Raw genomic sequence first — 24,927 nt, forward strand, 5'->3', positions numbered from 1 at the left:
ACCAGGCACAGCTAATCACCCGTCTAACACCATTCCTACCATGAAACATGGTGGGGGTAGCATCATGCTATTGGGATGCTTTTCAGCGGCAGGGACTGGGAGACTGGTAAGGATAGAGGAAACAATGAATGGAGCCAAACACAGGCAAATCCCTGATGAGAACCTGCTTCAGAGTGCAAACGACCTTAGACTGGGGGGAAAAGATTTACGTTCCAACAGGACAATGACCCCAAACATAAAGCCAAAGTAACGCTCTAATAGTTTCAGAACAAGAATGTGAAAGTCATTGAGTGGCCCAGCCAAAGCCCAGACTTGAATCCCATTGAAAATATGTGGAAAGACTTGAAGATTGCTGTTCACTGCCACTCCCCATCTAACTCAATAGAGCTTGAGATTCAGAAGAATCAAGGAAGAATGGGAAAAAATCCCCAAATCCAGATGTGCAATGATGATACAGACATAGCCAAGACGACTCAAAGCTGTAATCGCCGCCAAAGGTGCTTCTACAAAGTATTGACTCAGGGTTGTGAAATCTTATGCAAATTAGATATTTCTGTAATTAGTTTTCAATAAATGTGGGTTATGAATACTTTCTGAAAGTACTGTAAGTGTAATGCATTCAGTCACAGTCTTAGTTTGCCCATTCCCAATTACTATGGACGGTTTTAATCGGCCCCATACACCTACTGCATTCCCCTTAGTGCCTGTTAGCTCTTTACATCAGACCTGCTAAACTCATCAGGCTCCTCTTGCACTGTAACAGGGTAACAGAACAGAAAAAACAGCTTCCTGAAATAGAAATGTCCAGAAAGCCCCCAGAAGGACTGCGTTTCAGATAGGATATATTTTCACATTGATGGTTCTATGGTGCTCTGTATTGCAGACATCCTGAGGACAGGCAGAGCGTCAGGGAGACAGAGACACAGCAGCAGGACATTTAAACATCAACAGGTATCAGTGTAAATATCAAATGACTTTACCATGTCTCCTCCACCTTCTACATGCAGTACACTCAGGATAGAGAGGGATGGAAAAGGGTTTACTGTATGGGATTTACAGGAAAAGTCCTTTATAAGTGCATACTTCAGCCTTTTACTATTTCAGTGAAATCTGGCCAATAGTTCAGGCAGAGGAGTATGTTGTGAAGTTGGAACAGACAAACAACATATTTTCATAAGTGAAAAGATTAGCATATTCTGATAGGTAAACAAGTCTTGCAACAACTTGTGGTGAAATATAATAACTACGCATTGTGCCTTTTGAGCAATGTGTTTTCTCTTAGGTTATTTATGCTGTAATAACTTTGTTATTGCCAACACACCTCCCCGTCAGAGTAAATACAAAACAGGAGAGCAACATAAAGGGATGCCCTCAATGAAAGCAAATGTAATGAATTGTACAATGTCTCTCAATAGCTTGCTATTTTCTGGGAAATAATGAGGGTTAGGCATTTCCCTCTAATGTGGTTGGTCTAAACTTATTGCATTTCACTCCACGTGGCCCAACCTCACTGCTATTGTATGTCGGCTAGGCTTATAAGAGAGCCTTGAAGGCAGATGGCATACAGACTAAAACATCAGTCAAGACATGACACTGGATCAAATGGGTACTGTACAGGCATATGTTTCAGAAATGTACTGGTAGAATAGCCTCCTCCACACTGTGTGTACTTGCATATTAAACATGTATTAACAAATCCAGCACTAAGGCATAATGGAACTACATGTATCTGACCATGTTGTTGTTAATAAAATCTAATACAGAGTGTGTATTCAACCAGTCCTCCACAGGTTTACCAGATAAAATAACCTAAATGGAGAAGCACTCCCCGAGTTTTGAGCCAGCATGGAGGTCTTGGACAGGTTTACCTGGGTGGATGATGCAGGGGTCACACTCGTTGATTGCGTTGCGGCAGCAGGGCACAGCGTAGCCAACAGGGGTGCCCTGGAAAGGACACTTACAACGGATGACATCATACTCACAGCAGCCCCGACACATGACGTTCCATTCTGGGCCCGGGCAGTGGTTATACAGGTACCTGTAGTCTGGGAACAAACGAGCACACCTGGGTCAAATACATTTTTTAAATTCATTTTTCTTTAAATCAGAGGAGCTCAATTGAGACCAGGGTCTCATTTTCAATGGTACCCTGAGACCATGAAGTAAAATAAAATAAAAATATGTAACAAGATACAATAACAAGTACATTACATTAGAACGTCACTAACATTCAGACATCATAAACAAGTTATTACATCAATCAATCAATAAATCAACACAATTGCACACCTCAGTGAACTAATTTATCATCAGAGTTTGAAAATGCCCTAGTGTCACAAGGGAATCCAAATGTAATGCATTTTGTAAGTGATTCCAAAAATGTGGAGCGTGAACTAAAAGCCGATTTACCTAATTCCGTGGAGACCCAAGGAATCTGAAGAGCTAACCAACACTGTGGGTTTGATATCTCATTATTTTATACATTAGCAAAGAAGTTAGATAAGTTAGAAGCTTGTGTAGTAGGGCTTTGCAAACAAAAAGGGAGTAATTCATTTATCTATGGGACTTTAATGAGGACCAGCCAACCTTTTGATACAGGATGCAGAGGTGAGTATTAAAACTGTCACCAGTGATAAAACTAATGGCGTTATGGTGGACGGCATCCAAAGGTTTAAGAGTAGTGGTTGCTGCAATCTGGTAAATGGTGTCACGATAATCAAGAACTGGCAGGAAAGTCGACTGTACAATCTAATTTCTGCTATTTAGGGAGAGGCAAGATATATTTTTTTTTTTTGCTTTTTTAACCAGGGATAGACATCTATTTCTCAAATGTCTGAAGGACTGCCAATCAGACGTAGGATCAGTTTGTCTTGCAGTCAGACGTAGTATCAGTTTGTCTTGCAGTCAGACGTAGTATCAGTTTGTCTTGCAGTCAGACGTAGGATCAGCCCATCTAAATGTCTTTCCTGTCATTTCTTAGACAATTCATGTGTAAAACAAGGATTACAACAGTCTTTTACCCTTAGTTTGTTGTATTTATCTGCAACAGAGTTAACAGGGAAATAACACAATTAAGGGCCTGATCCGAGTCAGTGATAGATGACACAACCCCCCAGTCACTCAAACCCAGCTCAGACAAAAAGAAATGTGCTGATTAAAATTCCAAATAATTATCTTTGTAATAATGCATGAGCGAGATTTGGGTAGTTTAACATCTCTTATACAGGCAACGTGACAATGGTCACTGAACTCATTGGCACATATCCCATTGGCTGAAAACTTATGAAGGGCATTTGTTAGAATAATATCTAATTGAGTAGATTTTGCTGGGCAAACAAGCCACGGATCACCACTGTGAAACGCCTAGATGTTGAATCCAGCCATATGGATGCAGCCTCTCTATACACATGTTCCTCCTCTGCCTGCTCATATGTGTGTGTTTTGTCATATTCTATTACATCAGACATCATTCATTTGGTAATGGCAAATACATTAACAATCAAGTGTTGCAAGATGGCAAACACATTATTGAATCCAATCATTAATCATAAACTATATTGAATTATGTGGCAGGCTGGCAGCAATAATGTTGATCCTCTCTCCATGTGTTAGGTTGGTACACAATAAATCTGAGGAACATTTAGTCGGATATTGATTTGATCTGAGGTCCTATAAAACTGAAGAGATTTCATTTTGTAACTGTGGAGAAGTCTGAGCAGAGACAAGTGGAAATTCATCTGAGATGAATGTGGAGAGAGAGAGAGAGAGAGAGAGAGAGAGAGAGAGAGAGAGAGAGAGAGAGAGAGAGAGAGAGAGAGAGAGAGAGAGAGAGAGAGAGAGAGAGAGAGAGAGAGAGAGAGAGAGAGAGAGAGAGAGAGAGAGAGAGAGAGAGAGAGAGGTCTCAGACATGGCACCATGTCATCATTACGGAACACTCTTCTCTTCTCAGCATTCTACACATTCCCTCCCACCACCAGTCCAATCATAATATCCTTCTTTCCTCTCCCTCCCTCGCTCTCTCTCTCTCTTTCTCTCTCACTCTCTCTTCCTAACTTCTCTTTCTTCCCTGCATTTAAGACTTCTACATAAATATTCACAGTTTTCATATGAGGTGTAACTGCAGCCAACGAGGCCTGAACTGTCTAAACTCAGCAAAAAAAGAAATGTCCTCTCACTGTAAACTGTGTTAATTTTCAGCAAACTTAACATGTGTAAATATTTGTATGAACATATCAAGATTCAACAACTGAGACATAACTGAACAAGTTCCACAGACATGTGACTAACAGAAATGGAATAATGTGTCTCGGAACAAAGGGTGGGAGGTCAAAATCAAAAGTAACAGTCAGTATCTGGTGTGGCCACCAGCTGCATTAAGTACTGCAGTGCATCTTTTCCTCATGGACCGCACCAGATTTGCCAGTTCCTGCTGTGAGATGTTACCCCACTCTTCCACCAAGGCACCTGCAAGTTCCCAGACATTTCTGGGGGGATTGGCCCTAGGCCTCACCCTCCGATCCAACAGGTCCCAGACGTGCTCAATGGGATTGAGATCCGGGCTCTTCGCTGGCCATGGCAGAACACTGATATTCCTGTCTTGCAGGAAGTCATGCACAGAATGAGCAGTATGGCTGGTGTAACACCCATTCCTTTGACGATAAACGTGAATCTGACCATCACCCCTGGTGTGACAAAACCCCGACTCGTCAGTGAAGAGCACTTTTTTTCCTGTCTGGTCCAGCGACGGTGGGTTTGTGCCCATAGGTGACGTTGTTGCTGGTGATGTCTGGTGAAGACCTGCCTTACAACAGGCCTACAAACCCTCAGTCCAGCCTCGCTCAGCCTCTTGCGGACAGTCTGAGCAGTGATGGAGGGATTGTGTGTTCCTGGTGTAACTCGGGCAGTTGCTGCTGCCATCCTGTACCTGTCCCGCAGGTGTGATGTTCGGATATACCGATCCTTTGCAGGTGTTGTTACACGTGGTCTGCCACTGCGAGGACGATCAGCTGTCCGTCTTGTCTCCCTTTAGCACTGTCTTAGGCATCTCACAGTACGGACATTGCAATTTCTTACCCTGGCCACGTCTGCAGTCCTCATGTCTCCTTGCAGCATGCCTAAGGCACGATCACGCAGATGAACAGGGACCGTGGGCATCTTTCTTTTGATGTTTTTCAGAGTCAGTAGAAAGGCACCTTCGGTGTCCTAAGTTTTCATAACTGTGACCTTAATTGCCTACCGTCTGTAAGCTGTTAGTGTCTTAACAACCTTTCTACAGGTGCATGTTCATTAATTGTTTATGGTTCATTGAACAAGCATGGGAAACAGTTTTTAAACCCTTTACAATGAAAATCTGCAAAGTCATTTGGATTTTTACTAATTATCTTTGAAAGACAGGGTCCTGAAAAAGGAACAGTTCTTTTTTTGCTGAGTTTATTTCTCTGTGGCTCTTTCCTCTGACCCAAAGTCCTGTTGCTATGCAGAGCTGTTTCTCCATGGTAACAACCTCAATAGTATGTTAGGAAGTTTTAGCCCGCCCGCCCACCAATCCAAGCACCACCCAACCTCTCTCGCACGCATACACACAGTACACATACAGTAAACACACACGCACACGCACACACACGGACACACGCACACATGCATGCATGCATACCCACACAGGGAAGTACATGAGGTAGTGTTGAGGCTTTGATTCATCTGTGATAGGTTATTTGTGGACAGTCAGCTGGACAGGAGATGTACAGCCGATGTCCTGGAATGCAGTTAGATATCCCTCCCTACAATCCCCCCATCTATCTGGCCCTGTAACATTTATCAACTCTTAAGCTATATCCTACTCCACGGGAGATCTGCGCTTCTCCTTAAGAATCTCAATCTCATCTCTGCCATCCAAGGACAGTTCAGGAACAGCATACTATTTTCATCACTCAGAGAATAGATTGTGTAAGAGGCCAGGTCAAATGTATTATCAGTGCGGAATTATAAGTGAAGACAGTCAATTCAACTGCACTGCTGTCATACTTTGTTTGGAAAGCTCTATGAGTGATTTCGCAATTCAGTTTGTTTTGGATCGGTTCTTCTTTTGCTGACATAGTATTGCTGTGGTAACCCTGAAAAGAAGGGTTATGTTGAATGTACAACAACAACCTATAGAAAGTGTTTTACTCCAGTGACAACAGGGAAGTTAGTCTTTACACGGAATCCATCATTGTCATAATGTCTATGACCTGAGGATTCCAGTAAAATTACAGTGTGATGCCATTGAGCTATTGCTTGTGTAACCAGTAGTCCCTTGCTCAACAAGCCTGTCCCTCCACTTCAATACCCCCCAGATGGTTTTATGTGTTCAAAGCACATGTGGCCCAGTGCTCTTGTTCTCATCCCTACTCATCTATTTTGTATTCTATTGTGTCTTTTACTGTGTGTCTGCTTCTTCGGGGGGCACATAGAGAGAAACCGAGAGGGAGAGAGAGAGAGAGATAGACAGACAGAGAGAGAAACCGAGAGCGAGGGCATAAGAGAGGGAGGTATGGAGAGTTGTTTACATAGAACATGCAGGGACATTTTACAAAGCTCTACAATACATTCGGACAGCCTCACCAGCATTGTTACTGGAGTGAATTACGCATGCATTTAACCAGACAGCATCAGAGGCACGATCACTGTAAATTACCACAGAATGAACATAATAACCAACAAGCCCACGGGTTAGCCTCCGACCTGTTTATGTCTATTGTTTAAAGCCAACACTTAACAGCTGTACAGCATTACGTTTTAAGAATAAAGAAGCTTCCATTTTTCCTCCACCAGTTGCTAAATACCTTCCACGTAGCCAGTCTGTTTGTCTATTCATGCACCTAAGTTGGACTGTGAGGTGGCAACAATAAACGCATACTTTTATAAAAGGTAGACAGTCTACTTTGTCCTTGTCTCATATTGTTTGTTCAGAGCTCAGCACTAAGTAAACCACCAGCAGCAGTCTGGAGGGGAGCCATAGTGGAGGCGACAGTGACTTAGTGCATCCTGTTATTTGGATGGGATCTGTTAAGTGTCTGGGTAGACTAATCTAGCCTTCGTAGTTATTGGCTTGGACTCCATTCACCCAGACTCACGTCTGCTTACACTCACTGATATACTGGACATCAGTGTACAGACGCTAGGGCGGTAGAAACTGTCAAATAGTCATCCTCTTTGCTATAATTAGAGCACAAAGTGGATTACATAAGAACAAGGCTTGGTGTTATCAAATTAGAGACACAGTGTGTCATTAAATTGCAATCAATGTTGTCATTATTGCTTAATTGACCGCTGTTGCTGTAGATTCACTACACCATTTGTCAACCAAGTTCTGGTACATATACAATATTAGTCAAAAGTTTGGACACACCTACTCATTCAAGGGTATTTCTTTATTTTTGCTACTTTCTACACTGTAGAATAATAGTGAACACATTTATATTTGAGATTGTTCAAATAGCCACCCTTTGCCTTGTTAACAGCCTGAACAAGTTGAAAAAAGGGTCTACTCCTGAAGAGATTAACCAGCATGGCTACCAAAGCATTCCAGGTGAAGCTGGATGAGAGAATGACAAGAGTGTTCAAAGCTGTCATCAAGCCAAAGGGTGGCTACTTTGAATAATCTAAAATATAGTTCGATTTGTTTAATACTTTTGGTTACAACATGATTCCATATGTGTTATTTCATAGTATTGATGTCTCCACTATTATTCTGCAATGTAGAAAATAGTAAAAATAAAGAAAACGCTTGAATGAGTAGGTGTGTCCAAACTTTTGACTGGTACTGTACATCCAGGGTGGGTTACTGACATGAATACCTTACATTTGAACTAGTCAGGGCTCAGACTATCACTGAATTATCAGATTGTGAGTGAACTGAGGATCCTCTTGGGGTGTTGAGGTGTCGACGGTCTCCTTCTGCTTAGTGACAGTTTAACTGGCCTATAAATTAGGCTAGTATACCAGGCTGATTTGGTATGCTGTGGGAATTGATTTATATTGGCCTACAGGGAAACTGCAAGAGAGGGTCAACAGTTCTTTTGGCGCGTCTGGCATTGTCATCATATCGATTGACACGTCGTCTCCGGCCTCCAGAGATGCTTAAAGTCATGCTTTGTAATGTCCCAAATGGTATTGATGAGCTGCCCCAAGCACATTCCTGTCATATCATACACACTTTAGAATATCATAATTGATCTTATTAATATGATCTAAGGGGTACCAAGTGTGTGCAAAGCTGTCATCAAGGCAAAGGGTGGCTACTTTGAAGAATCTCAAATATAAAATATATTTTGAGTTGTGGTTAATACTGTACATGATTCCATGTGTTATTTCATAGTTTGATGTATTCACTATTATTTTAGAATGTAGAAAATAGTAAAAATAAAGAAAAACATTGAATGAGTAGGTGTGTCCAAACTTTTGACTGGTACTCTATATCTCAACCACATTTTGTTATGTTACAGCCTTATTCAAAAAATGGATTAAATAGAACAAATTCCTCAGCAATCTACATAAAATACCTCACAATGACAAAGCGAAAACAGGTTTTTAGATATTCTTTGCAAATGTACTAAATATAAAAAGCAGAAATACCTTATTTACACTCCTCAGTAAAAGGCAAATGACAGCCCGCTTGGAGTTCGCCAAAAGGCACCTAAAGGACTCATGAGATACAAGATTCTCTGGTCTGATGAAACCAAGATTGAACTCATTGGCCTGAATGCCAAGTGTCATGTCTAGAGGAAATCTGGCACCATCCCTACGGTGAAGCATGGTGGTTTCAGCATCATGCTGTGGGGATGTTTTTCAGTGGCAGGAAGACTAGTCAAGATCGAGGGAAAGATGAATGGAGCAAAGTACAAAGAGATTCTTGATGAAAACCTGTTCCAGAGTGCTCAGGGGCTCAGAGTGGGGCGAAGGTTCACCTTCCAATACTACAACGACTCTAATCACACAGCCAAGACAATGTAAGAGTGGCTTCGGGAAAAAGTCTCTGAATGTCCTTGAGTGGCCCAGCCAGAGCCTGGACTTGAACCCGATCAAACATCTCGATCAAAACCCGATCAAACAACCCGATCAAACATGAACCATGCATGAGAACACCAGCTGTTCTGGATGACTGTGTGTACACGCTCTCCGTACCAGGATGCATCCTCAGAGCATACGCTGACCAGCTGTTAAGTGTCTTCACTGACATTTTCAACCTTTCCCTGACCCAGTCTGTAATACCTACAATACATATGTTCAAGCAGTACACATAGTCCCTGTGCCCAAGAACGCGCCGTAGCATTCACATCTGTAGCCATGAAATACTTTGAAAGTCAGGTCATGGCTCACATCAACACCCTCATCCGAGACACCATGGATTCGCATACTGCCCCAACAGATTCACAGATGACGCAATGTATATTGCACTCCACACCGCCCTTTCCAAACTGGACAAAAGGAACACCTACGTGAGAATGCTGTTCATTGACAACAGCTCAGCATTCAACACCATAGTGCCCTCCAAGCTCATTGCTAAGCTAAGGACCCTGGGACTAAACACCTTCCTCTGCAACTGGATCCTGGACTTCCTGACAGGCCGCCTCCAGGTGGTGAGGGCAGGCAACAACACATCTGCCACGCTGACCCTCAACCCTGGGGCCCTTCAGGGGTGCGTGCTTAGTCCCCTCCTGTATTCCCTGTTCACCCACGACCATGTGGCCGTGGGCCACTCTCACACCATCATTACATTTGCCAATGACACGACAGTGGTAGGCCTGATCAACGATGACTATTAGACAGTCTATAGGGAGGAGGTCAGAGACCTGGCAATTTGGTGCCAGAACCATAAACACTCCCTTAAAGTCAGCGAAACAAAACAAAGTTCTACAGCTGCACAATTGAGAGCATCTTTACTGGCTGCATCACCTCTTGGTATGGAAAACTGCTTGGCATCTGACCATAAGGAGCTACAGAGGGTAGTGCGTACGGCCCACCAATCACTGAGGCTGAGCTCCCTGCCATCCAGAACTGCTATACCAGGCACTGTCAGAGGAAGGGCCTAAGACTCCAGCCACTCAAGTCATAGACTGTTTTCTCTGCTACCACACGGCAAGCGGTACCGGAGAGCCATGTCTGGGACCAAAAGACTTCTGAACAGCTTTTAACCCCAAGCTTTGCGTTAACCCCCTTTTTTTGTTGTTGGACTGAATCTCTTGAGCTGGCTCTATGCACACTCACTGGACTCTACCCACACACTGACACATCCTACACTAACACGCCAACACACAAACACTACATACACTCACACAACACACACACACACACACACACACATGCACATTGACGTCACACACACACACTCACACATAGACACACTTTCACACTCTTCACATGCGATGCTGCTACTTTGTTGATAATCTATCCTGATTGCCTGGTCACTTTTACCCTGACCTACAGTTGAAGTCGAAAGTTTACATACACCTTATCCAAATACATTTAAACTCAGTTTTTCACAATTCCTGACATCTAATCCTAGTAAAATTCCCTGTCTTAGGTCAGTTAGGATCACCACTTTATTTTAAGAATGTGAAATATCAGAATAAGGGTAGAGAGAATGGTTTATTTCAGCTTTTATTTCTTTTATCACATTCCCAGTGGGTCAGAAGTTTACATACACTCAATTCGTATTTGGTAGCATTGCCTTTAAATTGTTTAACTTAGGTCAAATGTTTCGGGGAGCCTTCCACAAGCTTCCCACAATAAGTTGGGTGAATTTTGGCCCACTCCTCCTGACAGAGCTGGTGTAACTGAGTTAGGTTTGTAGGCTCCTTGGGGTCATTGTTCATTTGCTTGGGGTCATTGTCCATTTGGAAGACTCATTTGCGACCAAGCTTTAACTTCCTTACTGATGTCTTGAGATGTTGCTTCAATATATCCACATAATTTTCCAACCTCTTGATGTCATCTATTTTGTGAAGTGCACCAGTCCCTCCTGCAGCAAAGCACCCCCACAACATGATGCTGCCACCCCCGTGCTTCACAGTTGAGATGGTGTTCTTCGGCTTGCAAGCATACCCGTTTCTTCTCCAAACATAACGATGGTCATTATGGCCAAACATTTCTATTTTTGTTTCATCAGACCAGAGGACATTTCTCCAAAAAGTATGATCTTTGTCCCCATGTGCAGTTGCAAACCGTAGTCTGGTTTTCTATGGCGGTTTTGGAGCAGTGGCTTCTTCCTTGCTGAGTAACCTTTCAGGTTATGTCGATACAGGACGCGTTTTCCTGTGGATATAGATACTTTTGTACCTGTTTGCTCCAGAAACTTCACAAGGTCCTTTGCTGTTGTTCTGGGATTGATTTGCACTTTATGACTGCTGCGTGGTCCTATGGTGTTTATACTTGCGTACTATTGTTTGTACAGATGAACTTGGTACCTTCAGGCATTTGGAAATTGCTCCCAAGGATGAACCAGACTTGTGGAGGTCTAAAAAAAAACTTCTGTGGTGTTGGTTGAATTTTTTTGATTTTCCCATGATGTCAAGCGAAGAGCCACTGAGTTTGAAGGTAGGTCTTGAAATACATCCAAATGACTCAAATGATGTCAACTAGCCCATCAGAAGCTTCTAAAGCCATGACATCATTTCCTGGAATTTTCCAAGCTGTTTAAATGCACAGTCAACTTAGTGTATGTAAACTTCTGACCCACTAGAATTGTGATACAATGAATTATAAGTGAAATAATCTGTCTGTAAACAATTGTTAGAAAAATGTATTGTGTCATGCACAACATAGATGTCCTAACCGACTTGCAAAAACTATAGTTTTCCAACAAGAAATTTGTGGAGTGGTTGAAAAACGCGTTTTGATGACTCCTGTAACGCCCGTCGGAAGAAGTGGACCAAGGTGCAGCGTGGTACGTGTTCATGATTCTTTATTTCTCAGAACACCAAACAAAACAACAAAAGAATAACGAACATCACGTTCTGTAGGCGTCAACGAGCTAACAAAAAACAACATCCCACAACCTAAGTTGGCAAAACAGGCTGCCTAAGTATGATTCCCAATTAGAGACAACGATAGACAGCTGTCCCTGATTGAGAACCATACCCGGCCAAAACATAAAAACACAAAACATAGAATGCCCACCCCACATCACACCCTGACCTAACCAAATAGAGAAATAAAACGGCTCTCTAAGGTCAGGGTGTGACATTACCCCCCCCCCCCCCCCCCCCAAAGGTGCGGACTCCTGGTGGCGGCTCCGCTCCACCTCTGGCTCCCCCCACTTTGGTGGCGCCTCTGGTGCGGGGATCCTCGTCGCCGACCCCGGACTGGGGACCCTCGTTGCAGGCTCCAGACTGGAGGCCGTCGTTGGAGGCTCCAGACTGGAGGCCGTCGCTGGAGTCTCCGGACTGGGGATTGTTGCTGGAGGCTTCGTGCCATGGATCATCACTGGAGGCTTCGTGCCATGGATCATCACTGGAGGCTTCGTGACAAGGATCATCACTGGAGTATACAACATGGAGTATAAGGCGTGGAGCTGCCACAGGGTTTACCAGGCTGGGGAGACATACAGGAGTCCTGGTTCTGGGAGCAGGCACAGGACTCACCAGGCTGGGGAGACATACTGGAGGCTTGGTTCTTGGAGTAGGCACCGGATACACTGGGCCGTGGAGGCGCACTGGAGGTCTCGAGCATTGAGCCTGCACAACCCGTCCTGGCTGGATGGTTACCTTCGCCCGGCAAAGGCGGGGCAATGGCACAGGACACACTGGGCTGTGCAGACGCACCGGAGACACAGTGCGCAGAGCCGGCGCAGGATATCCTGGGTGCGCTGAGCCGGCACCATCCGTCCTGGCTGGATGCCCACTCTAGCCCGGCCGATGCGGGGAGCTGGATTGTAGCGCACCGGGCTGTGCACGCGCACTGAAGACACCGTGCGCTCCACCGCATAACACGGTGCCTGACCAGTACCACGCTCCCTACGGTAAGCACGAGGAGTTGGCTCAGGTCTCCAACCTGACTCAGCCAAGGCCTCTCGTGCCTGCTTCGTTGCCGTGACTCCTGGTATCGTTGTTGTTCCTCCCTCGCTACTTCCGCCTGTTTCCATGGCAGGGTCTTGTCCCCTGCCATAACCTGCTTCCATGTCCAAGATGTCCTCCACGCTCTCTTCTCCCGGGCCCAGGATCCCTGCTCCTCCTGGCCACGCTGCTTGGTCCTTTGGTGGTGGGTAGTTCTGTAACGCTCGTCTGAAGAAGAGGACCAAAGCGCAGCGTTGTACGTGTTCATGATAATTTATTCAAACTGAACACTGAAACAAAATTACAAAGTGAGAACAAAACGAAACAGTTCTGTTTCGTGCAGACACAAAACAGAAAAAAACTACCCACAAAACACAGGTTGGAAAACGTTGCCTAACTAGAATGTCCACCGTAGTCACAACTCCAACCTAAGTGTATGTAAACTTCCGACTTCAACTGTACATGTACATATTACCTCAACTACGTACCTCGTTGACTCGGTACCGGTACTTCTTGTATATAGTCTTGTTATTGTAATTTTATTGTGTTACTATTTCCTTTTTTTATTTAGATAATTCTTTGTACTTTTTAACTCTGCAGTGTTTGGAAAGGGCTTGTAAGTAAGCATTTCACGGTAAAATCTACACCTGTTGTATTTGGCGCATGTGACATGTATTTGGCGCAGCTAATGACTGTTTACCAAGCCTCAATGGCAGTACATGTCTTCTGGGTCGTGCTTTGGCAGGTCTTATACAAAGCAAAGAGATATGTCTTACTGCCCTACAAACACACATCCGTGAGGCATCCAGCTCAACACCTGAATAGCCCATACATCGGATAGTAACACTTTTGTGGGCAAGAAGCTGGTGGGAACTGTGTGTGTGTGTGTGTGTGTGTGTGTGTGTGTGTGTGTGTGTGTGTGTGTGTGTGTGTGTGTGTGTGTGTGTGTGTGTGTGTGTGTGTGTGTGTGTGTGTGTGTGTGTGTGTGTGTGTGTGTGTGTGTGTGTGTGTGTGTGTGTGTGTGTGTATGTGCATGTTTGCTAAGGTTGCGGAGAGTCAGTGCAGTCGGTCGGTCCATTTCAAGCATGGCTTGTGGATAGAAGCTGTTTCTGAGCCTTTTGGTCTGAGACTTGATGCTTCGATACCGTCTGCCTAACGGTAAGGGAGTGAAACTTTCAATTTTTTTATGGGCCTAATAGTAAAGACATGTATTTTAACAGTAAACATGTATTACCTTTTATTTTGTCATGAACACAACCAATTCCTGATGTTTTCATCTGATTGTCAAGATGAAAACATCATAGTTCCAGCATCCATACATTGCATGTCCATTTGATGAAGAGACTGAGACATCTGTTACAAAACACCCAACACTGTAATGATATTCGGTGATTGTCATTAGGCCTACATTTTTGTAGCATGAATTAATTGATGCATCTTGCTGACACATTTTTGGGGCAGAAATGCAGCTGTCTATCCCGAGCTCACCTCCACAGGAAACTGTGAGGGCCCAGTTGATAATGTTGTAAGTTAGCTAGCAGAATGTACACAGTCAATACAATGTTGCAAGTGTGCTAGTGAAAGCTCAAAACAGACAGTGAGAGAGGCAGAGTTGAGAGATGAAAACAATTATTGTTTTATCATTTATTTAGCTAGGCAAGTCAGTTAAGGACACATTCTTATTTACAATGACAGCCTACCCCAGCCAAACCCAGACATCGCTGGTCCAAATGTGTACCACCCTATGGGACTCCCAATCACAGCCAGATGTGATACAGCCTCGATTCAAACTAGGGACTGTAACGACACCTATTGCACTGAGATGCAGTGCCTTAGACCGCTGCGCCACTCGGGAGCCCAAATTGAAAGAACCTGTACCAATTGTCACTGGTTTAAACCCTGACAGTGGGGTGAGGGTGTTCGTTTAATTTGGAATAAGCTTTCATTTTAATATTTACCGCCGTAGCACTACCAATTGCATTTTTTTTTTAAATACAGTGCCTTGCAAAAGTATTCATCCCACTTGGAGTTTTTCCTATTTTGTTGCATTACAACCTGTAATTTAAATGGATTTTTATTTGGATTTCAAGTAACGGACATACACAATATAGTCCAAATTGGTGAAGTGAAATTAAAAAATTACTTCTTTCAAAAAATACAAAACTGAAAAGTGGTTAATAAGATCTGGTGCAATCAATTACCTTCAAAAGTCACATAATTTGTTAAATAAAGACCACTTGTGTGCAATCAAAGTGTCACATGATCTGTCACCTGATCACAGTATATATACACCTGTTCTGAAAGGCCCCAGAGTCTGCAACACCACTAAGCAAAGGGCACCACCAAGCAAGCGGCACCATGAAGACCAAGGAGCTCTCCAAACAAGTCAGGGACAAAGTTGTGGAGAAGTACAGATCAGGGTTGGGTTATAAAAAAATACCAGAAATGTTAAACATCCCACGGAGCACCAATAAATCCATTATTAAAAAATAGAAAGAACCACAACAAACCTGCCGAGAGAGGGCCGCCCACCAAAACTCACGGACCAGGCAAGGAGGACATTCATCAGAGAGGCAACAAAGAGACTAAAGACAACCCTGAAGGAGCGGCAAAGCTCCACAGCGGAGATGGAAGTATCTGTCCATAGGACCACTTTAAACCGTACACTCCACAGAGCTGGGCATTAGGGAAGAGTGGCCAGAAAAAAATAAACTGCTTAAAGAAAAAAATAAGAAAGCACATTTGGTGTTCTCCAAAAGGCATGTGGGAGTCTCCCCAAACATATGGAAGAAGGTACTCTGGTCAGATGAGACATAAAATTTAGCTTTTGGCCATCAAGGGAAATGCTGTGTCTGGCACAAGCCCAACACATCTCATCACCCTGAGAATACCATCCTCACAGTGAAGCATGGTGATGGCAACATCATGCTCTGGGGATGTTTTTCATCGGCAGGGACTGGGAAACTGGTCAGAATTGAAGGAATGATGGATGGCGCTAAATACAGGGAAATTCTTGAGGTAAACCTGTTTCAGTCTTCCAGAGATTTGAGACTGGGATGGAGGTTCACCTTCCAGCAAGACAATGACCCTAAGCATATTGCTAAAGCAACACTCAACTGGTTTAAGGAGAAACTTTTAAATGTCTTGGAATGGCCTAGTCAAAGCCCAGACCTCAATCCAATTGAGAATCTGTGGTATGACTTAAAGATTGCTGTAAACCAGCGGAACCCATCCAACTGTAAAGAGTTGGAGCAGTTTTGCCTTGAAGAATGGGCAAAATTCCCAGTGGCTAGATGTGCCAAGATTTTGAGAAATACCCCAATAGACTTGCAGCTGTAATTGCTGCAAAAGGCGGCTCTACAAAGTATTGACTTTGGGGGATGGGGGGCTTTCGTGAATAGTTCTGCATGCTCAAGTTTTCAGTTTTTTTTCTTATTTGTTGTTTGCTTTTCAATAAAAAATATGTTGCATCTTCAAAGTGGTAGGCATGTTGTGTACATCAAATGATACAAACTTCCCCAAAATCTACTTTAATTCCAGGTTGTAAGGCAACAAAATAGGAAAAATGCCAAGGGCGGTGAATACTTTCGCAAGCCACTTTAGGAGAATGGTTACATTTGAGACCCCCCGAAAGTTAGACTTTTGTTGCATTTAGAGGAGCTCCCCCCCCCCCCCCCCCCCCCCCCTCATCCCGCACAATGGAAATGGCATCGTCCATGGATCTGTTGGAGCGGTAGGCAACTTGGAGTGTTTATGACGTGCTGGCCTTAATGAGGGCCATGACCAGTCTCTCGAAGCACTTCATGATGACTGGGGTGAGTACGACAGGGCAATAGTCATTTAGGCATGTCACATGGTTTTCTTGGGCACTGGGACAATGGTGGTTTCCTTGAAACTACAGCCTGGTGGTCTCCTTGGTCTACAGCCTGGGACAGTATACTCCCCACGTAAGTAATTCTTCCAAGCTTTTGGCTCGCCATGCGGATTTCAGTGTGGTATGCGTGGTTTCTATGCTATTATGTAATTGGTATCTGGTTTCTCCATCCCTGATGTTGTGCTGCCGTGAGATGTGCTCCAACATGAAACTAATGTGTATGGGGTTTAGGCGTGTTGTATATGCAGCTTTGATGTGGATCCATGGGTGACATCATTGTTATTCAGGGCAGAAAAGATCAGTCACGGGAGCTGGGAACTTCTCCTACAGAGGTGCTGGTATGACAATCTCTGACCCCTGTCCTATTGCCCTGCTACCCCGTTGCCTTACTGCCCACTCCATTCACAGTTCACACACAGTAACAAGACCTTAGGAGAGGTAATACAATACCATTGAAACACAAGGAGCCTTTAAAGGACAAACAATATTGACTGATACCCCACATCCAATGTGTGGCTGCTCTGTCTGATACACACTGGGCTCAGAATGCACTTATTGTGCAGAATATGGTTGGCCAAAAAACAAATATTACCCATAAACCAGCATGCATGCCACCCCTGGCAGCATGCCATCCCATATCAATCCACTGGAGTCTCCCTATAGGTGTCCATTTTGGGTCAATCTCAAGGTTGCTTCACAGCCTCTTTATTTGTTGTGTATTAAACATCAATGTTGACCCGTTCCAGGCTCAGATCTGTGGAGCCACACTGCCTTCCATTCCTCTCAGCTCTGATTTCACATCCAAATGCTTTCTGTGTGTGTGTGTGTGTGTGTGTGTGTGTGTGTGTGTGTGTGTGTGTGTGTGTGTGTGTGTGTGTGTGTGTGTGTGTGTGTGTGTGTGTGTGTGTGTGTGTGTGTGTGTGTGTGTGTGTGTGTGTGTGTGTGTGCGTGTGTGTGTGTGTGTGGACGTGTTTAACTAGTACTGTGGGGACCAGAAGCCCGTGTGTGTGTGTGTGTGTGTGTGTGTGTGTGTGTGTGTGTGTGTGTGTGTGTGTGTTTGTGTGTGTGTGTGTGTGTGTGTGTGTGAGCTGACTGTCTGCAGCAGCTGTCTGGTATTTTGGGGCCTGAGCAATTTAGGGCAGTGGAACAGGAAACTCCTCTGGGTGTTGTGGTGTATGTAGGGATGGAATGTGTTGGGGGTACTGTAAAAGACAGTGGAGGAGTTTCCTGTTCACATATGACCTGTGATACAGTTGAAGTCGGAAGTTTACATACACCTTAGCCAAATTCATTTAAACTCAGTTTTTCACAATACTTGACATTTTATGCCCTGTCTTAGGTCAGTTAGGATCACCACTTTATTTTAAGAATGTGAAATGTCAGAATAATAGTAGAGAGAATTATTTATTTCAGCTTTTATTTATTTCATCACATTCCCAGTGGGTCAGAAGTTTACATATACTCAATTAGTATTTAGTAGCATTGCCTTTAAATTGTTCAACTTGGGTCAAATGTTTTGGGTAGCCTTCCACAAGCTTCCCACAATAATTTGGGAGATTTTTGGCCCATTCCTCCTGACAGAACTGGTGTAACTGAGTCAAGTATGCAGGCCTCCTTGCTCGCACACGCTTTTTCAGTTCTGCCCAAAAATGTTCTATAGGATTCAGGTCAGGGCTTTGTGATGGCCACTCCAATACCTTGACTTTGTTGTCCTGGTCATTGTCCATTTGGAAGACCCATTTGCGAACAAGCTTTAACTTCCTGACATGTCTTGAGATGTTGCTTCAATATATCCACATAATTTTACTCCCTCATAATGCCATCTATTTTGTGAAGTGCACCAGTCCCTCCTGCAGCAAAGCACCCCCACAACATGATGCTGCCACCCCCATGCTTCACGGCTGGGATGGTGTTCTTCGGCTTGCAAGCGTTCCCCTTTTTCCTCCAAACATAATGTTGGTCATTATGGCCAAACAGTTCTATTTTTGTTTCATCAGACCAGAAGACATTTCTCCAAAAAGCATGATCTTTGTCCCCATGGGCAGTTGCAAACCGTAGTCTGGCTTATCTATGGCGGTTTTGGAGCAGTGGCTTCTTCCTTGTTGAGTAACCTTTCAGGTTATGTCGATAAAGGACGCATTTTACTGTGGATATAGATACTGTTGGACCTGTTTCCTCCAGAATCTTCACAAGGTCCTTTGCTGTTGTTCTGGGATTGATTTGCAGTTTTTGCACCAAAGTACGTTCATCTCAAGGAGACAGAACGCGTCTCCTTCCTGAGCGGTATGACTGTTGCGTGGTCAATTGTTGGAAAAATTACTTGTGTCATGCACAAAGGAGATGTCCTAACCGACTTGCCAAAATTATAGTTTGTTAACAAGAAATTTGTGGAGTGCTTGAAAAACGAGTTTTAATGACTCCAACCTAAGTGTATGGAAACTTCCGACGTCAACTGTACCAAACATAGATCTCAATGGACAACCTCTGCCATGCTTTAAATAAACCTCAGTCCGATAGGAAATCACCAGTCCATTTCAATACATACCCCCGTTTCTCTGTTATTCACTTTAGTTATATGGTGTGTGTAAATGTATACTGAAATCTTGGTCAAACAGGAGTCTGAAATATGCACATTTGTTTGAGATATTTGGTCCGTTAACTTGAGACAATATAATATTATATTTGCAAACTCTCAATTTTCTTGCCAATGGCAAACTCTCCATATCCTTTCTCCCATCATTCACTCTTCTCCTCTGCCCTCTTGTCTCTCCCACCTCCACTCTGCCCTTTCCCCTCATCATCTCCCCTCATCCTTCACCTTTTTCTGCTCTCTTTCTTTCTCTTTTTCTTCACTCTTATTTATCCCCTCTTCTCTCCTGGGGATCTTAGCCAAATAAGCTGTGAGGAGACACATCATTGACTGACTGTGTAGGAAGAGCAGAGGTCCTCAGGGAGCACAGTAGAAAGAGAACACCACATTCAACAGAATGCCTGTTGCTGACTGAACTCAGCTTTAGCCTCGGAGTGTAAGGGGTTCTCTGTCTTTGTTTTTATCTCTCTCTCTCTCTCTTTATCTCTCTCTTTATCTCTCTCTCTCTCTCTCTCTCTCTCTCTCTCTCTCTCTCTCTTGCATTTTCACTCTTTCTCTCTCACTTTTTCTCTCTTGTGCTTTCCCTAAAGACTTGGCTCTAGTGTGTAAGCACCTCTTCTCTATAAAAACTCCTACAGTCCAACCGTGGCGCCGGCAAATTTTAGACTTCTATACCAACCATTGGTCTGTGTGATTAACAGGAGCTGAGCTAGAGCAGTGTTTATGAGACAAGGGCAGATCACAAATGGTTTGAACTATGAAAAGCTGAGACACTCACGAACACGTACATGTAATCTGTTTTGCTCTATGATGCTCACAAAACACAAGAGTCGTTAGAAGGTGAGGGGTTCTTCTACATAGGAGATCATAGGAGAATCCAGTTTCTGCTGCCTGTGACTGGAACGAATTGCAAAAATCGTTGAAGTTGGAGACTTTTATTTCCCTCACCAACTTTAAACATCTGCTATCTGAGCAGCTAAACGATCGCTGCAGCTGTACATAGTCCATCTGTAAACAGCCCACCCAATTTACCTACCTCATCCCCATACTGCTTTTATTTATTTACTTTTCTGCTCTTTTGCACACCAGTATCTCTACTTGCACATGATCATCTGATGATTTATCACTCCAATGTTAATCTGCTAAATTGTAATTATTCGCTCCTATGGCCTATTTATTGCCTACTTCCTCATGCCTTTTGCACACAATGTATATAGACTCATTTTTCTTTTTCTTTTTTTTTCTTTTTTTTTTCCTACTGTGTTATTGAATTGTTTATTGTTTACTCCATGTGTAACTCTGTGTTGTTGTCTGTTCACACTGCTATGCTTTATCTTGGCCAGGTCGCAGTTGTAAATGAGAACTTGTTCTCAAATAGCCTACCTGGTTAAATAAAGGTGAAATAAAAATAAAATAAATAAATAAATAGGACATCCCAGGACATAGTGTCTATAATACTATAATAAATTCACATAGTTGCAATCACAAACTCCCAACTCCACACAGTTATCACTGACTAGTTGGATATTCATTTTCCACTAAGCAAACAATTTTGTACTTACAGCCTTCATTTAAATTCATTTTTTATCATGTTTTTGCTTGGCAGACCTTATTTGTCAATAAAACTCATGAATGCAACTATTTCGGAAAAAAATATTTGTGTTCTACTTGTTGCCCTGGTTGTCCTGAAAAGAACATGGTAAAACACTTAATTGTAAGGCTAAATATAATGACTGGACATGCAGATAAATCAATGTAGTTAAAAAATACATATTTTTGCTGGGGTCCTCGGGCCTGATGAGAGTGAGGAAAAGCTCCAAAGCAACACTCTTCACTCTAGGCACAGTTGCATAGTGTTTGCTGTGTTGCTCAACCGATTTTGTCCATCATCAACTAATTGCATAACGATTATAAAGTGACTAGTGCATAAATAGTCTGAGTCAGTCTCGCTGACGAATTGCCAATGAAGATCAGGTAAGTAGTCAACTCTGGTACAGCTCTCATTGCCGAAGGGAGGTGTCTTCATTACATTCATTTTAAACAGCTGTAGTATACCTCATACTTTTCCCCCCATTATGCTTTATTTTACTGCTGTAACACCTATTGAAGGTGTTAGTTATATTGTCTGTGTCTGCTAAGGGTTCAGGAGGTGAGGATATGTCTTTGGACAGGTCTGGCAGACACTTCATGGTAGACACATCAGCAGAGACTGCACCATTTACTCCCTGCATGTAACGCTCGTCCTCCTCCTCATCTGAGGATGAGCAAGGATCGGACCAATATGCAGCGTAGTGTGAATACATCTTAATGTTTATTAAACAAAGACGGAAAAACACTTAAACAAACTACAAAACAATAAACGACATGAACAGACCTGTACTTGAGAACATAAAACAAGAACGCACGAACAGGAAAGAACACACGAACGAACGAAACAGTCCCGTGTGTCACAAACACTGACACAGGAACAATCACCCACAAACAAACGGTGAGACAGCCTACCTTAATATGGTTCTCAATCAGAGGAAACCTAAAACACCTGCCCCTGATTGAGAACCATATCAGGTTAATTAACAATGATCCCAACATAGAAACACATAACATAGAATGCCCACCCAGCTCACGTCCTGACCAACTAAACAAAGACAAAACAAAGGAAATAAGGTCAAGAACGTGACAGTACCCCCCCCCCCCCCCCCCCCCCCCCCCCAAGGTGCGGACTCCGGCCGCAAAACAATAACCCATAGGGGAGGGTTTGGGTGGGCATCTGTCCACAGTGGCGGCTCTGGCTCTGGACGTGGTCCCCACCCCACCATAGTTAATCCACGCTTCCGTGGCCTCCTTTTAATGTTGACCCTCCATATAAACCCCACTGGATTAAGGGGCAGAACCGGACTAAGGGGCAACACCGGACTGAGGGGCAGCACCGGACTGAGGGGCAGCACCGGACTGAGGGGCAGCACCGGACTGAGGGGCAGCTTCGGACTGAGTGACGGCTCTGGCAGGTCATGGCTGGCTGACGGCTCTGGCAGGTCATGGCTGGCTGACGGCTCTGGCAGGTCATGGCTGGCTGACGGCTCTGGCAGGTCATGGCTGGCTGACGGCTCTGGCAGGTCATGGCTGGCTGACGGCTCTGGCAGGTCATGGCTGGCTGACGGCTCTGGCAGGTCATGGCTGGCTGACGGCTCTGGCAGGTCATGGCTGGCTGACGGCACTGGCAGGTCATGGCTGGCTGACGGCACTGGCAGGTCATGGCTGGCGGGCGGCTCTGGCTGCTCCTGTCTGGCGGGCGGCTCTGGCTGATCCTGTCTGGCGGACGGCTCTGGCTGCTTCTGTCTGGCGGGCGGCTCTGGCATTCCTGTCTGGCGGGCGGCTCTGGCTGCTCCTGTCTGGCGGACGGCTCTGGCTGCTCCTGTCTGGCGGACGGCTCTGGCTGCTCCTGTCTGGCGGACGGCTCTTGCTGCTCCTGTCTGGCGGACGGCTCTGGCTGCTCCTGTCTGGCGGACGGCTCTGGCTGCTCCTGTCTGGCGGACGGCTCTGGCGGCTCCTGTCTGGCGGACGGCTCTAGCGGCTCCTGTCTGGCGGACGGCTCTAGCGGCTCCTGACTGACGGACAGCTCTAGCGGCTCCTGACTGACGGACGGCTCTGAAGGCTCAGGACAGACGGGCGGCTGTGAAGGCTCAGGACAGACGGGCAGTTCAGACGGCGCTGGGCAGACGGATAGCGCAGGCGGCACTGGGCAGACGGATAGCGCAGGCGGCTCTGGGCAGACGGATAGCGCAGGCGGCTCTGGGCAGACGGATAGAGCAGGCGGCTCTGGGCAAACGGATAGTGCAGGCGGCTCTGGGCAGACGAGCAGTGCAGGCGGCACTGGGCAGACGGGCACACCTGTAGGGAGGAGACGGAGAGACAGCCTAGTGCGTGGGGCTGCCACCAGACCCACCAGGCTGGAGAGACCTACAGGAGGCTTGGTGTTAAGAGGAGGCACCTGAAGGACCGGGCTGTGGGGGAGCACTGGAGCTCTGGTGCGCAGCCTTGGCACCACTCCCCCAGGCTGGAATACTACTCTAGCCCGGACCCTCCAGAGTGCAGGCACAGGTTAAACCGGGCTGTGGGTGAGCACTGGAGATCTAGTGCCTACTACGCACACCTCTCCCTTAGGCTCCACTCCCACATTTGCCCGGTACGAGCGGAGCGTAGGCATAGGACGCACTGCACCCTCCCAGCGCCCAGGAGACACAGCACGCAGAGCCGGCGCAGGATACCCTGGACCGAAACTGCGTACCGGAGACCAGACGCGCTGAGCAGGCACAATACGCCCTGGCTGGATGCCCACACTCACATGACACTTTCGGGGGGCTGCCCTATAGCGCACCGGGCTATGGGCACGCACTGGCGACACCGTGCACTTAACCGCATAACACGGTGCCTGACCAGTAACGTGCTGCTTATGATAAGCACGAGGAGTGCGCTCAGGTCTGCTACCTGGCTTAGCCACACTCCTCTTTAGCCCCCCCCCCCCCCAAAAAAAATTCTGGGGCTGCCTCTCGTACCTGTCGCGCTGCCGTGCTGCCTTCTCATATCGCCGCCGCTCAGCTTTCGCTTCCTCCAGCTCAGCTTTGGGGCGGCGATATTCCCCAGCCTGTGCCCAGGGTCCTTCTCCGTTCAAAATCTCCTCCCATGTCCAGGAGTCCTGAGATTTCTGCCGCTGCTTTCTCCCACGCTGCTTGGTCCTTGGTTGGTGGGTGATTATGCAGACCAATATGCAGCGTAGTGTGAATACATCTTAATGTTTATAAAACGAAGACAGAAAAACACTTAAACAAACTACAAAACAATAAACGACGTGAACAGACCTGTACTTGAGAACATAAAACAAGAACGAACGAACAGGAACGAACACACGAAGGAACGAAACGAAACAGTCCCGTGTGTTACAAACACTGACACAGGAACAATCACCCACAAACAAACGGTGAGAACAGCCTACCTTAATATGGTTCTCAATCAGAGGAAACCTAACACACCTGCCCCTGATTGAGAACCATATCAGGCTAATTAACAATGAACCCAACATAGAAACACATAACATAGAATGCCCACCCAGCTCACGTCCTGACCAACTAAACAAAGACAAAACAAAGGAAATAAAGTCAGGAACGTGACACTGCAGCGCTTCAAATGGTCACCGAGGGCCGATGGACAGATGCTTCTGAGCAAACCTAATCAACAAGACTCTGTCAATAGACACCGACTGCCAAACTGTTAAAAGGATGATTAGCAGGCTCGGAACTGCTCCGTCTATTTTCAAGGAATGTGTGTCTTTGTTTGAGATCTGGCACGTATCTCAGATAAGAGATGATCAGTCGAAATAAAATAATGTAACGCTCTCAGCAGATATGAGATCATGTTGCACAACACGTCAAAAGGGT

At 45.1% G+C, this 24,927-nt stretch overlaps 1 protein-coding gene across 1 annotated transcript in view; it reads right to left on the minus strand.

Moving 5' to 3' along the window:
- Positions 1–24,927, minus strand: part of LOC129866918 (inactive serine protease PAMR1-like) — a 60,321-nt gene that overhangs the window by 34,907 nt on the left and 487 nt on the right. The window contains exon 2 of the mRNA XM_055939947.1: positions 1,869–2,045. Within this exon, the coding sequence (XP_055795922.1) occupies positions 1,869–2,045 (177 nt within the window). The remainder of the gene's footprint in view (positions 1–1,868; positions 2,046–24,927) is intronic.

Source organism: Salvelinus fontinalis, chromosome 12, assembly GCF_029448725.1.
Source record: "Salvelinus fontinalis isolate EN_2023a chromosome 12, ASM2944872v1, whole genome shotgun sequence".
Classification (NCBI taxonomy): Eukaryota; Metazoa; Chordata; class Actinopteri; order Salmoniformes; family Salmonidae; genus Salvelinus; species Salvelinus fontinalis.